Consider the following 14,581-nt stretch of genomic DNA (forward strand, 5'->3'; position numbering starts at 1 on the left):
TCCAGCTCCGTACTGGGCATGGAACCTGCTTAAGATTCTCTCTCTCCCTCTCTGTCTGACCCTCCCCACCTTCACCTCTTAAGGAAAAAAAAAAAAAAGCATCCCCATGAACTTAAATGTTTATGCATCCATATGTTCTAATTATAAATATCAAAACCATATTTGGGTTAATATGCATAAACGGTATATTCAGAGGAGTGTTGGAGAAGTGGTTCGGATTAAGAATTTGAAGGGCTTTTTAATTTTAAAGTAATGTGGTGGATAAGGCAATGGTCAGAGGAATCTTGAGCAGGACGTTGAAGCAATTGGGCACATGCTTTAGGGAACTAAACTGGAAGTGTTTAGTGGAAGGCATCGAAGGTGGTGAGGGGACTCTGGAAGATGAAGCCAGAAGAGATTAACAGTCCTGGTGACAACTAATAAAAGGCTAAGCTAGCAGGGCAACAGTAGGAAGAAACACTGTGGCAAGAGAGTTCAATAAGCCTTGGCCCATGATCCAGTGAGAAGACAGGAGGCCAGGGAGAAGGAGGAGTCCAGAGGGCTCAGATCTTTTGTGCCTGACTGACAAAGCATGGTGATCCTATTCATGGCAATATGGAAATCCAGAGGAGCTGCCAGCAAGATGATGGATTTGCTTTTGGACCCGATGGAGGTACTTCCAGGCCTCCCCGTAGAGACGGCACTTACAAATATGGTCCTAGGTCTCAGGAGAGAGACAGAAGCTGCACACGAATGGGTCTGGGTGAGACGACCAGAGAGAAGACTACAGAGAGAAAAGATGTCTCAGGAAATTGCAGAAGATCTCCACCGGGCAGCAAGGGGATGAGGGGCAACCAATAGGAGAAGAAATGCCAGAGGAAAAGGTCCAGGAGGAGGCAGTACTTCAAACGACCAGGAAGAAAATTTTGTAAGATCAAGGGCAATAATCCCATATGCGAGAGAGAAGTCAAGGTGAAGAATAAAAAACTGGGTCATGTGATAAAGAGGCACATATCATCTTTTGAAAGAGCAATTTCAGCAGCGTGAGACAGGGAGACCCAGGAGTTAGGGTGTAGACAGAAGGTAAGGAAGTGAACCCAGCAGGTATAACTATTCATTCAAGAATGCTGGCAGTGAAGGGGAGGCAAGAGGAGAAAAGGAGGATAGCACCTTGAGGATTAAAAGAGGGGAGGTTTCAGGCTAGAATCTGACCATAAGCAAAGGAGACGCCCCAGTGGAGGGAAAGAGATTAAGATGCTAAAAAGAGCCTTAGTCAATGATTCTTTTTTGGTTGTCGGCCCCACTTGAGAACCTGATACACAATCTATATCCTCTCACTGGAAAATGCACACAGCTGATTCTGCGCACCATTTCAGGAGGTCAAGGGCGCCCCCGAGGACGTTCCGTCTCATGTGAATCCTCAAATCGTAGGAACTTGAGGGCAACTGTCACGTGGCAGTCTTGGAGGAGATGGGGGGGGTGGGCGGACGAGAAACAGACTAGAGAGGGGGAGATGGAGTTCACTGTGTTTGGCACATGGCACAGCAGCCAAAAATAAAATTAGATACTAGAATTTCACACACAAAACACAAAATTATAGACAGCATAGAAGAGACAGACACCATAAGGTAGTTGGAAAGAAAATGGTAAAGAGTTCACTGTTTCCTTTGAAAGTTACTTCTTTTCCAGATGCATAAAAATGCACTTTGGAAGGCGGATTTTCAGAGACAAGCTGTAAGCAACCTAAATGTCCAACGGTAAGATAATGGCTATGTAAATTTCAGTACCTCATCTGGGTGGATTATGATAAGTATAATGAATGATGATAACATGGGGACATGTTTAAGACATAATGTTAAGTGAAAAAAAAGAATGTAAAGCAGAGCTACCCTATGATTATAACCAGGTAAAATGTTTGTGTCTTAAGAGATAAGAGAGAGTGGCCGGTGATGGGTAGTAAGGAGGGCACGTATTACATGGAGCACTGGGTGTGATACGCAAACGATGGATCATGGAACACTACATCAAAAATTAATGATGTACTGTATGGTGACTAACATAACATAATAAAAAATTTTTAAAAGAAAGACGTAAGAGAGAGAGATGGAGAGAGAAAATCTAGAAAGGAAAAAGAAAACATGACTTGTTAGGCTAGTGGAATCCTTGAGGAATGAGAATTGACCTCAGGGGCATCCTCGACTTTCCGAAATTGTGTGCACAATCAGCTGTGTGCCTTTTCTGATGAGAGGATATAAATCTTGTATCAGATTCTCAAGTGGTCCAGGTGACCCCCAGAAAGGGTTTTTTTTTTTTTCATATTTACAGATGGCCATTTTTAGTATTGGCAATTTTCTAACATTAAGGATGGTATTGTTTTCCTTTATCTCTGATTTTATAGTCTACATTTTGGTAATATAATATGATACAATAAGTTGAATGTGGCTCCTCCCTGATTAACCTTCCAGCCTAAAGAAAACGATCACCTATGACAAATTCTTTCAGGAAACCTTCCCGACCCTAACACGTTCAGGACATCCTATGTCCACACTGTATCCCAGTTTAGGTTTTAAATCTTTACATTATATCCCAGACTAACTGCTGGTGGACTCTGGTATAGACTTCTGAGAAATGAGAAGGACCCCTAAGTTGAAGAGGGGAGCACTTTGCAATTTGTGGAAAATTAACCAGGTGACCTTGGGGTGTCTCTCCCATCGAGTTTAGGTTCCTATTTCTTTGCCCCCAGTGGAATTTTGAAGAAATAGAAAAGCACAAGAGTTTAACCTGTCTTTTAAGAAATGGTCCAGACTGAACAGTATCTCCAACTACAAGGCTTATTGTATGGGTCCAAATTGTATACAAATTTAAAATTAAAAAAGAAAGAAAGAAAGAAAGAAAGAAAGAAAGAAAGAAAGAAAGAAAGAAAGAAAGAAAGAAAACAGCTGCCCCAGCAGATGATATGACAAAGGTTGACTGCAGGTCGGTTACAGAGAGATTAGGCCGCTAACCAGAGGTTGGTTCACAGCACCTTCCCTTAGAAAATATCCAGGAGGTTTCAAATGGCTCATTTGTCACAGGCAAACAAGGGGATCTGAGGAGTGGGCTCGTTTCACGTAAGAAGCTAAACATGTCCAAAGATAGATGCTTATCGTTGGCTTCCAGCCTTTTCCAGGAAGCAGCTCTGCACCGGGGGCTTGGTGGCAATGGAGGGAGTATTTTGCATTCTGACTCTACAAGGTTTGCAAAGCTGTTCCACAGCTCTGCTTAATGATGAGCGAGGCCTCCTGGGCAGAAGGGGAGAGCCTGTTCCCGGGCTGCCTGCTGAGAAGATTGGAGCACATACCAGAACCACAGGCTTTCGTAAATGCTTCCCATCCGAAAATGAAAACGCGGCCGCCCTGCAAGCTCACCAGCATTCAGGAAGCCAGGCGTCGGTGGCCACCTCCACAAACTGGCATTTTTCAGTCATTTTCTTGCTTTTATTTCTCAACTTAATCCCGTCTTTCACTGACTCCCTGTTGCTTTTTAAAATAAACCTAACCTTTCGCTCTGTTCTCTTTCCACTAATGCTAACTTAAAGAGCACAGAGAATTCTTGGTAGAAGGCCACCTCCTGAAGATAGATATTTTATCTCCAGCTTCATTAGGGAGCCTTGAGAAACCATCACTTGCCAGGAAAAAGATTGTTCAGCTGCCATACACTTAAGACTGTCCATGGCTGTCTAGTCAATGATAAAATATTTTTGTTCTGAGCAGTGGGAACTACAGAAAGGGGTAGGTGGTAAGGATCACTGCTTTATTTCCTTTTTCACCAGGTTATTTTTAAGTACATACCCTTCCCCAAAGCTCTCTCAGAATCTCTGGAGCTAGAATAGCCTCTGTGGTTGTCACAGACACTGGGGCCATCCCTGTGGGAAAAGTGGAAACCCTCCCCCTCAGCCCCCAGAGGCCTGTCTGCAGAAAAAAAGTAAAATTTCCATCAGGCCTGTTCATATGTCTACACAGCACCACAAGAGCCGGCAGCCCAACACCAACCTTCTAACGGTGATCTTCAGATGGCTTCTACTATCCTCAAGATGCCATCTCTTCCATGGCCAAAGAAATGTGGCCACTCCTTTTCCCTAAGTGCCACCTATCAGTGACCAAATGCTCTTCACTTTCTATCCTAAATCTCTCTGGTCACAATCCCCTTCTCACTGTCACCTCTGCCCCACGCTCCTTTGTTAAGCATAAGGGAATTATTCTAAGCCTAAGGGTGAATAGTTGTTAGAAAATGAAAGGACCAACAAGGCCAGAAGGAAGATGAAGCAAGAGAGGCACCTAGGGTCCAAGATTTAAAAGGAGGCATTCACTCTCAAGATCATGCAAGTGTAAGGTCAGCTGGGAATGAATGCCTTCTTGAATTTATGCCCTCGTCACCTCTCTTGCCTTCCCCTAGTCCCAACCCTATGATATCTTGCTCTATTTTAAAACCTATTGTTGCCAAAATCTGTGTGTGTTCATCCAGACATTATACACTCTTCTCCCCGTAGCACAGCATATTCATTCAGGTGATACATCTGGGCTTGGATGCTGCCACTTGGTGCCTGCATACCTGGAGGATTCTGCCCATGACTAGGGAGGATAAGACGAACATTTAGGTTTCTCGTATTGTCATTTTTCTTTATGGAGATTTTTCCCTTCTGGCCTTTCTATTACCTGGTCTCATTCTCTGGTTTTATATCAAGACACCAGCATGTTTTTGTCACCAAGAAATACCCTTGGCACTCAGGTAATCAGCACATGGGACAATTTTCAACGGCAGCGTCAAGCAGCACAGACAGAGGGTTGTGGCGATCCATGATGAAGAGCATCATAAGCAGAAGCGATGTGGGCCGTAGGTCCGTGTTATTAATAACAACATCTCGACACCTGCCAGCGATCTGCATTTTAGAAACACTGGAGCAGAATCAAGGTTATCTCCATAACAACATTCTCACATTCTCTAGAATTCTCTAGAGTCCTAAAATGCTTTCTTCAGTAGGAAAGAGGTGGCTTTACACCTGGCCTACCCAGCACTGTTTTTACCTTCTAAAGGCCATGTCCACGTGTGGGAGGTGTCAGTACCCCTTAAGGGTGTCTCATCAGGACCAAAAGGCTGATAATGGTGGCTCCGCATGCTTGAGCTTCGTAAACCAGGAGGACCCTAGGTGTATGGTTTCTTCGGACACTGTCTCTCAAGCACCTCCCAAGTGTTCCTCTTACAGAAGTTTTCCAGAAATAATCTGCATGTATTTGGACCTCTGTCTGGTTGAGGCCCCATGGGTGGGTCCTGGAGGGCTTTATGTCTCCTTCTTAGTCACAAAATACATGGAGGCCCCCGACACATGAACTTTTCATCACAGTCCTTGATTAAAAGAACCTTCACTGGGGCGCCTGGGTGGCTCAGTCATTAAGCGTCTGCCTTCGGCTCAGGGCGTGATCCCGGAGTCCTGAGATGGAGCCCCACATCAGGCTCCTCTGCTGGGAACCTGCTTCTTCCTCTCCCACTCCCCTTGCTTGTGTTTCCTCTCTCGCTGGCTGTCTCTCTCTCTGTCAAATAAATAAATAAAGTCTTTTAAAAATAAATAAATAAAAATAAAAGGACCTTCATCTATTGTCTTCCTCTTTTTTTCCAGCAGATTGACTTTTACTTTCTGGCTGGAATCTATCTCAGAAGATGATGGATTTTACCGGCCCTCTTAAATCACCTCCAGTCATCCCCAGTAACACATTCTCCCTATTACACACAGACAGACACACATACACACACACATACACTTTAATTGCTCTTTTCCTACCTTTTACAACTGTTCTGATTACAAATAGCTGTTCATTCAAGGCCATTCATCTCTCCTAAATTATTCTAGTTGCCTCTAGCCATTCTCCCAACTTCCAGGCTAAATGCCCTCCATTCTTTATAGGAATATACGTAGCCATGTGACATCTTGGCATGTTAGCCACAGCCACATATGTTCTCCTGGGTGTAAAATGGCATAATGGAGGAGCAGGCTTCAGAGCCATATAGACTTGGGTTTTAACCCAGCTCCATCCGCAGCAAACTTCATCACCTTGGGGCATCAGGATCTCCATCTATAAAAAGGAATAGCAATCTCTGCGTCCCAGAGTTTTTTAATGAAAAGAAATAACACAATACCTGGAAAGCAGATAGTACAGTGTGACACAGAGTAGGGTTTTAACAAAGGTTACTCTTCTCTTCTTCCCTTTGTTATCTGAGTAAGGACATCTCAGGGTTAGGGAAGTACTCTGTGATTTTTCTCCACATGACCTTTCCTTTTGGAACGCTGTTAGTACTAGCATTTTATCAGCTGGTACTCCCTTTGTTGAAAACATCGGGGTATTCTGAAAATAGATTTTGAATCCTGCTTAAATTTCTTTTCAACACAGTCCTGGGGAGGGGTGAGGAAGAAAAGGGGAAACAAAATCAGTGATGAGAAAAATAACCTCATGAAAGAAAAAAGGAATGTTGTAAGTGAATTGTTAGCCTATCGCTTTTTCTCTCCTAGTCACTTGGATTCAGTTGCAGCATTACAATAGAAGGTATGGGGGCCATTTTCACCTATCAACCTTACTCTTCTAAGATGACCTTTCAGGAGCAGAATTAAAACACATAGCACCTTTTCTCTGTCCTTCCGGGAGTAACATACCCCCTAAATAAATCCAATGGGACATTCAAATTATGTGTCCTATCCAATTATGTGTCATAATGGAATTTTGTCAAATAGTATACAAATAACATTTCCCACCCACGAGATCATAAGAGAAAATAAAGCCTTTCTGTCATTTGAGTGGATTTTGGCAGGCCCTGAAGAAAAAGAGAAGATATAACATGAACATTTCTTTCTTTTCCTACAACTCCTTTTGTGCTAATCCTCCCATCTTTTCCCTACCCTTCCCCACTCCCAAGCTGAAGCTTTTTTTTTTTTTTTTGAGAGGTGTTTGCTGGGTTAACTTTTATTTAAATGGTAGAAGAAATATTCCTTCCCATTTTAGCACTCTCTAGGCTTGAGCCTTTTGTTGTTGTTAAGAGTGTGAAGTGAGTCAGCTCTTATTTAGATAATGACGCTAGGGGTCAGAAAAAAATTTAAGAAGTTCAAGGGTAAAATCTACTTGGCAAGACAGAGGTTTTTCTTCTCTGCCTCCCAGTCGTGATACCATACATCCAGGCTTCTTCTCTATTATAGGCAGGACTTCTCACATGAGTGGAAACCAAAAGCTGAATGCCTCACTCGAAGCTGCTTCTTGCAGAAAATTTATTATAACCCCTTCAGTACGTCTCTGCAATCTCCACACACGAAAATATGACTATGGCTTTTGGAGATAGACCACATCTTTAACACAGAATTTAGTTCTAAGGGATTTTACCTCTGCCTCTGAGATGGAATCATCCTGCCTGGAGAGCAGAGAAAGCTTTTCTTAGTGAATTCAGACCTGGGGAGCAGCTATCCCACCCGTACTCCTGCTGCCTGGTGACGTGGCTCAGCAGCGGCTGGGCTTTCTGACCCGCATGTCCATCTCAAGTTCTGCTTTGACACGGGGGTAGAGGACAACTGAAGACTACAGAAATGGCCTCAACCAAATTAATAACTTCTCTCACTTTCCTTCTTGGCAGGGTGTGTGATGTGCTGCTTTTTTCCATCTCGAGCCATGTCTTTTGTGTGGCTGATCACAATTTCTATGACATGCATTCACTTGAATCTACCCATTCTCCCGCTTTCTCTTCCAGGTAGCGATAGACTTCACAGCCTCAAATGGGGACCCCAGGAACAGCTGTTCCCTGCACTACATTCACCCTTACCAGCCCAACGAGTACCTGAAAGCCTTGGTGGCTGTGGGGGAGATCTGCCAAGACTATGACAGGTACAAGACTTCCGGTTGGTCAGGCCTTATCTCTCTGTGGGCTCTGATGGTCTCTAGCTGGTCCTGGGCAGAAAAATGGAAATTAAGTCCAGTAGCTACCCATCCTGAGGCTCATGAAGGAACGGGACAAAAGCTTGTCCAAACGTTTTGTCCTCCCCACACCTAGAGAAACTGAGTTCATGCCGTGCTCACCTTGGTCACACACACACACACACACACACACACACACACAATCCTTTCTCAGCTTTCTTTTTTTATGTGGCTTGCAAAGCCACTTTCTGTTTTGTGAAGTCTCAGAACGTGTCTTGCTACTCAAAGTTTGGTCCGTGGACTAGCAGCATAGCACCACCAGGAACTTAGAATCTCGAGCCCCACTTCAACCTATTGAATTAGAATCTGTGCATTAACAAGATTCCCAGATGATTTGTGTGCACTTTGGAGTTTGAGAAGCACCAATTTATGGAACATTATTGCATCTAACCCTCACATCCCACCCTATGTAGCAGGCACTATTTAACAGAAGAGGGAAACCGTGCAGCGAGGTTAGGTAACCTGTGCACTCACTCAGCCCAAGGGATGATTTGAACACAGATCTAATTCATTCCACTGCTAAAGCTCATAATCATGGTGTTTCACTGACGTCAGAGCTATTGGTAACGTTAGCAGGGCTGTGCATCTGTCCACATGAGTGCGTGTGTGCCTGCGGACGTATCTGTGTGTTTTTGTATGTGTGTATATAGAACACATGATTTTGAGATCAGATGGGTATTACGTTTATTTTTCCTTGATGGTAAATATTCACCTTTCCCACCAAGAGAATTGTGGTTTACATAAACGACATTAAACCGAATTTATTTTGCCTTTCAGTATTTCCAAGTTGAGGTGAAGTTGTTCACATATTCAAGAAGGTTCTTTGAGGTAGAACCGATGTAAATATAAATATGGGTAAATCTCGGTTGAGTCCTTAGTGTGATTATAAAACAAGGCTATTTAGTAATAAGAAGCAACAAACTAACCCTTTAAATCAGGAAAATAAGTGACTCTGTCTTCCAGTTTCAGAGGAATTGTATAGGACGCATGATTTTTATTTTTCTAGTCTCACAATTAGTGGCAGTTATATTAAAAACCTGTTGCCCCGGGCACTATAGGAAATGAGACAATCTAGTGACTGCAATGTGCAGAGAAACCAACAGGACAGGTGATGAGAAGGGTCTCCTCAGTGTCCTTCCTGCTGGTGATTTTCTGGATTCGGCTTGGTCACTGCCGGTAACTCAACTTGGTGTGAGGGCAGCTGGGGAGTGAATGAACAGTCCAGTAAAATCAAACAACTGTAAACACTCAGGCCCTTGCTGACACTTGCCCTCTTGTACATTTAGAACAGAGGACAATAGCATTTTAAATCACCTTGTTGAAGTGATACTTCTTATACTTAACCTTGAGATATTGACTATGAAGACAACTTGAATTTCAGCGCTGATTTCTTTCGGCTCAAATACAGGGAGTATTCCTAGAGAGGGTATATATCATATGGAGGGTTCCATATGGGAAAGGGAAAAAAAAAAACTGACAAATTGCATCTCCACTGCCGGCAACGTCTCCAGTCACCCCCGAGACACCAAAACAGTCAGTGTCTCCTTTCTAATATGCACACAAATGATTTAGTGTACTGGTGTATACCTAAGAGGCAAGAAAGAAAATAGGTAAAGCATTCAGTACAATACAGTAAATGGATTCTTAACAATAACGTTGACTCTTTTCAGGGGGGAAGGCAGTGTTCTAGTGAATTCCAAAGAGAAGATTGGTGGGTTGACCAGAAACTAAGACGCCAATGCCCAGAGCCTTGGCTGTGGTTCCGCGGCAGAATTATGGGATGATCTGGAACGAGGTGCTGAACCTGGAAACCTCTGTTTCCTGGTGACCTCACAGGCAAGATGCAGATAGTACAATCCCAGTGACCCGTACATCTTTTAGAGCTAATATCCCCTTAAAATATACAAGCCAGGCAAAGGCAAAGCCCAGAAAGCATTTTGTATTCATGCAGAAATACAGGTTCAATATAAAAATAAGATTTGACACCTGAGGGGTTACATGAAGAATTATTGTAAACGATTCTTTTTAAAATTTTAATAGGATAATACCGAAGTTATCGGCCCAACTGTCCAGGAAAATCAGGCTTCTGCAGCTCAGTGGAGCTTATGTATACGTATACGTATATGTATTAAGAAGGCAGCTCAGCATTGAAAAGGGCAAATACCTAAGGAGGGAAAGGCCTAAAAAGCCCAGGCGCTCTTTTGAAAGACTCCCTGGAAGAATGTGTAATGCAAGCTGCTCGCTGGAGAACTGACAAGGTTCCGCAGTTTCTCCTTTGCGTGGGTGGATAGACAATAGACAGGCAGAGTCAGGAAATTTCAAGTTGGGGCTTTGAAATTAATTTATTCTCACATCAAAGTCACTGAGGTTGATGTTCAAAAGAAACACTTGAATAAAAACTGACAGAAGGCGTCGTTCCCCCTCCTGCAGCGACAGAGAGGTTTTTAATCCCCATGAGCCTTAGAAATTGCTCCCAGCCTCTGACAGCCAGGGGTTTTTCTTTCTGCCTTGTACAGTCATTGCTGAGGGGTCAGCACGAGGTGATCAGTGAAGGAGAACAGCTTGTGAGATGCATAAAGCCCTTCTCAGGGTGGCCTTGAAGGGAAAGCATTTCCACAAATATCTGGTCCTAAGCCCAGAAGACAGTCCTGCCAGCCTGCTCTGTCTCCCTGTGTCTCTCCCCTTGGACTCCCCAAGCTTGCACACATGTATGCACGTACACACACACACACACACAGGCTCATATATTCCCTGTTGGTTGTAGCACTTGCCCAGCTCCCGTGAACATCCTGATCAGGCTGCTCAAGACCAAGGTGACGTCCATTCCTTGGGCCCAGCAGAGATGTGGGTCTCTGACCACCCGCCGTGTCCTCCAGCAAAAGGCTGGTCTATCTGCTATCAAGAGAGTAGAGATACCAAATACATTGCTTGGAAGCGTAGACTGCCATTTCATGGATGAGGCCAGCCCAGAATGAGACCGAGGTTTCAGCCACTGAGCAGGAGGCTTCCTGCATGGTGTGCTAGGAGGCGAAGTTAGGGCTGATGCCCAATCTGACAGGCATTGGCTTTGGAGTCAGAAGATAGGTTTGTATCACAGTGCCACCCCTTCCACTCTACCAACACCAGTCGGTGGTTCTCAGCCTTGGCTGCACACTGGAATCATTCGGGAAGTCTTAAAATATCCTGATGCCTGGGCCCCACCCCAGAGCCTAATTTAATTAGTCTGGTGCACGTCCTGAGGAAACAGGATTTTTCGTGGGCATTTTTCTAATGGGCATCCCAAGTTGAGATCCAGAGTTAAACCAGTTAGATGAGTCAGATGGAATGACTAAAGACCTGTGGGGCACCTGTCAGCTGCCAGGCATCTCACATGGTGCTGTAAACACAGATAAATTAATAGAGCATAATTTCCCCCCAGCTGCATCACAGCCTCAGGGAGAAAAAGGTATGTAAGTAATCACAGCCCAGCATTGTCAGGGCAGCTTTGCCCTGTGTAAGGATGGGGACTGCATCAAGAGGAGTAACTTTCCTAGGTGAGTTTCCAGGGTAGTCAAGGAGGGCCTTCTAGGGATGGCCAACTTTGAGATGTTCAGAATTCTTCTAATTCTGTCCTTTGTTGTTATTAGAACATGGATGGACTTATCTTTATTATTCTGAGTCTTTAGACCAGACCAGCCTCCTACAAAGGGCAGAGTCAACAGGGGTGATGGAAAGAGCACGGGGTCCTAGTGACAGGTAGACCCTGGCTTCAGAACCCAGCTCTGCTACCTGTGTTCTGAGGTTTCTATTACATGGCCCTTGGTGTCCTTTATTTCAAATGAAAGGTTTATCGAACTTTGCTTGCAGAACAGTTGTAAGGATTAGCTATAAAGTGGCTAGCTAGCACATGTCTGCTTGTGATACTTAGTAAATTGTAGAGGCTATTATCTTCAACCCTCTTAATTAGTTTTAAAAATAAACTGAACACTAAAGGAAAAAGGGATTACAGTGTCAGATCTAAAGGACATTTTGGACCAATGACCTTTAATTTTTGGTTTTGAGCATATACCCTTAAAAAGAATTTTATAAAAATGTGTATTCTCACACATTTTTACATTGAAATCTAATGTTTTCTATCATGAGTTTAAAGAATGACAAAGACCGAAAATCCTGGTGTATTGTAAATATGGACATTTAAAAATAAAACTCTTACATAACTCTTGTGAATGCATTTAGTAGGATCTAAATGCCGTAGCTCTGTGATACTCACCATCATCCACTTAAAAAATGCATGAACAAGCTCTTGAGCTGGAGTTGAGAATTTGAATTATTTCTTCTTTTTCATGAACTGCATTTCCGGTCCCTTCTCCCAAAGAATTTCATCCTAATGTATCTTTAAGACTTTGCTTCAAAATCCTTGAATTTCTATAATAAAAATATGAATATAAATTTTAAAATTTCTAATTTCTAAGATTTTCTGTGTTGAAAAGATTCAAAATATTTTAAAAAATCTTCTGTTTGAGTCTTTATTACACTTATTATTAGTGCATAATTCATCAAAAGAACATAAATATATTGGAAATGTCAATGTCTAATTATTGCCTATAAAAAATAAGAAGTTTTAATGAAACAAATAGTGGGGCTCTTTCCCAAGTAGTTTACATATCTGCAGATAAATTCTACCTAGCACTAGAATAGAAAAGTCTAGCATCAATTCTAATCCAATTTTTTGTTTTTATCAATATAAATACTAAGAAAACTTATTCTTAAAAATAAATACATGGTCACGAAAAGAGTTTAACTAGCAGTATTACTCATTTCTTTCCGTTCTAAGTTATATATCAAAAAAATCACATAATGGTTTATCACCAAAATGTATTTTTATTGATCTACCAGCTGATATCAGCACTTCCTACAATTTTTTAAAGCAAAAATTGGCAGCTACCTGACTTGGAAAAGGAATTGTTCCCTAATTCCCTTATTTTCTACTGCAGAGTTTTTACACTCTGGAACAATGCACCATTATGGTTAAGATTCAGAATGGGTAAGGAGAAGGATAATTGTACAAGGGAAGGTGTGAATGGAGAGCTGGTCTTTCTATTACAGGTGTTCCCAGAAGATCAATTTCAGCAGAGAATACATATGAAAGTAGAGAAACTGAATACCAATTTCCTTTAAAAAAAAAAAAAAAAAAGAAGAAGAAGAAGAATCCATGCTCTCCTATCCCCAGAAGGGCTTTGCATTTCCATGTACCCCAGTGTTAAGACCACTGTCTTAAAGAACAGTCTTAATTAAATGTCTAGGTGTTCTGAAATGCCATTTTGCTCTGAGCCAGCCTCTGCTTCCTTATGGATGAGGTAATTTGTCTTTATTTTTATCACTCTCTTTCTTCATCTCAAAGTCTTCCTTAACAGGAGGGTCAAAATGGAGTTTGAAAATGAATCCTCCATCTGGAGATCACTGGACCAAGGTCATTCCCTAACAAGTTCAGGACGGCATGCTCATGTTCATTACCATTGAAGACTGTGGACTTCAATATAAAATTGTATTTTATACTATTTTATTCCAATAGTAAGACTAAAAGATCGCCTTTAGCAATGTAGCTGGCAAGTTCCACCAATCATTTTCCCAGTGGTTGCTGAGTGGCCCCTTTCCTCAGAGCTGAGTGGATTCAGTCTCAAGTTCTTTGATGTGCTAGTGTAGCGATGCTTGCCTGTGTGTCCAACCTGCCTTCTCTTGCCTCTTGCATAAGACTCCTCTCTGCCTAGTTTTATTTTTAATCAGGAAGCATGGATGTTTAAATCTATTGTGCTTAGGCTTGAAACTTTTTCTTTGGTATGTTTGTTAGTTAGAGACTTTGTGGTGGCTAACTTCAGAGAATTGATGCCCTCCTGGGTCATTAATTATTCCTCTTGTAGGTGAGGCATTTTCCCTACCTCCCTGCTCTTGAAATTCAATTACGTAACAGTGCATGGTGCTCAGCAAACTTCAAATCCCCAAGGGTGGCTTAGAAGGTATAAAAAGACTGGAACATTGGTTTGGTGATTAGAAATGGATGGAATATTAGATCTCACCTTTCTTTAACTCATCAAAGAAAAAAATAAAAGGTATGGAGCCTCCTAGGTTTCTGTTTTGACTTCTGAGCCATCTCCAGGTTGGAAAAACCAGGACCCATTCTCCATCCTGGAAAATTTTCTTCCAGACTTACCCCGAAAGTACCTCTGAACTCTCCCTCACAGATTCCTTTCCAAACCTGCTCGCCCTTGTCTTGGTTAAGGAGGAATTACTGAAGCAATGTATTTCAGTATTTCCAAAGACCAGAAGTATTTTTTTCTCAGAGCTGCGGCTAATCCTTTATAAGCTGTTGTGTTTTTCTATTTACCAGTATTAATACCTTTTCTTTTACCTGCCAGATACAATGCACCCCAAAGCCTGTATCTACACAATAGTGAGGAGAAGGGAGAGCTGGTGGTTTTCTGGAGAATTTGACTAATTCCAAAGAATGCTGGCGTCCTTGTATCTCCCAACCCCTACCGCAAATTTGCTCAACTTGGCTTCATTTTGGTCAAGTGTGATCAAAGCCATTATTGGCTACTAATGACCTCTACATCTGTCAGATGGTGATGGGTAAAAATCTG

The 14,581-nt window shown here is 42.4% G+C and overlaps 1 protein-coding gene across 4 annotated transcripts in view; it reads left to right on the plus strand.

The window, feature by feature from the left end:
• Nucleotides 1–14,581, plus strand: part of CPNE4 (copine 4) — a 461,864-nt gene that overhangs the window by 428,034 nt on the left and 19,249 nt on the right. For all 4 annotated transcript variants that reach the window (XM_002922652.4, XM_034662003.1, XM_034662002.1 and 1 more), the window contains one exon: nt 7,741–7,874. In XM_002922652.4, coding sequence (XP_002922698.1) covers nt 7,741–7,874 — 134 coding nt within the window. The remainder of the gene's footprint in view (nt 1–7,740; nt 7,875–14,581) is intronic.

This window comes from Ailuropoda melanoleuca, chromosome 6 (assembly GCF_002007445.2).
Source record: "Ailuropoda melanoleuca isolate Jingjing chromosome 6, ASM200744v2, whole genome shotgun sequence".
Taxonomy (NCBI): Eukaryota; Metazoa; Chordata; class Mammalia; order Carnivora; family Ursidae; genus Ailuropoda; species Ailuropoda melanoleuca.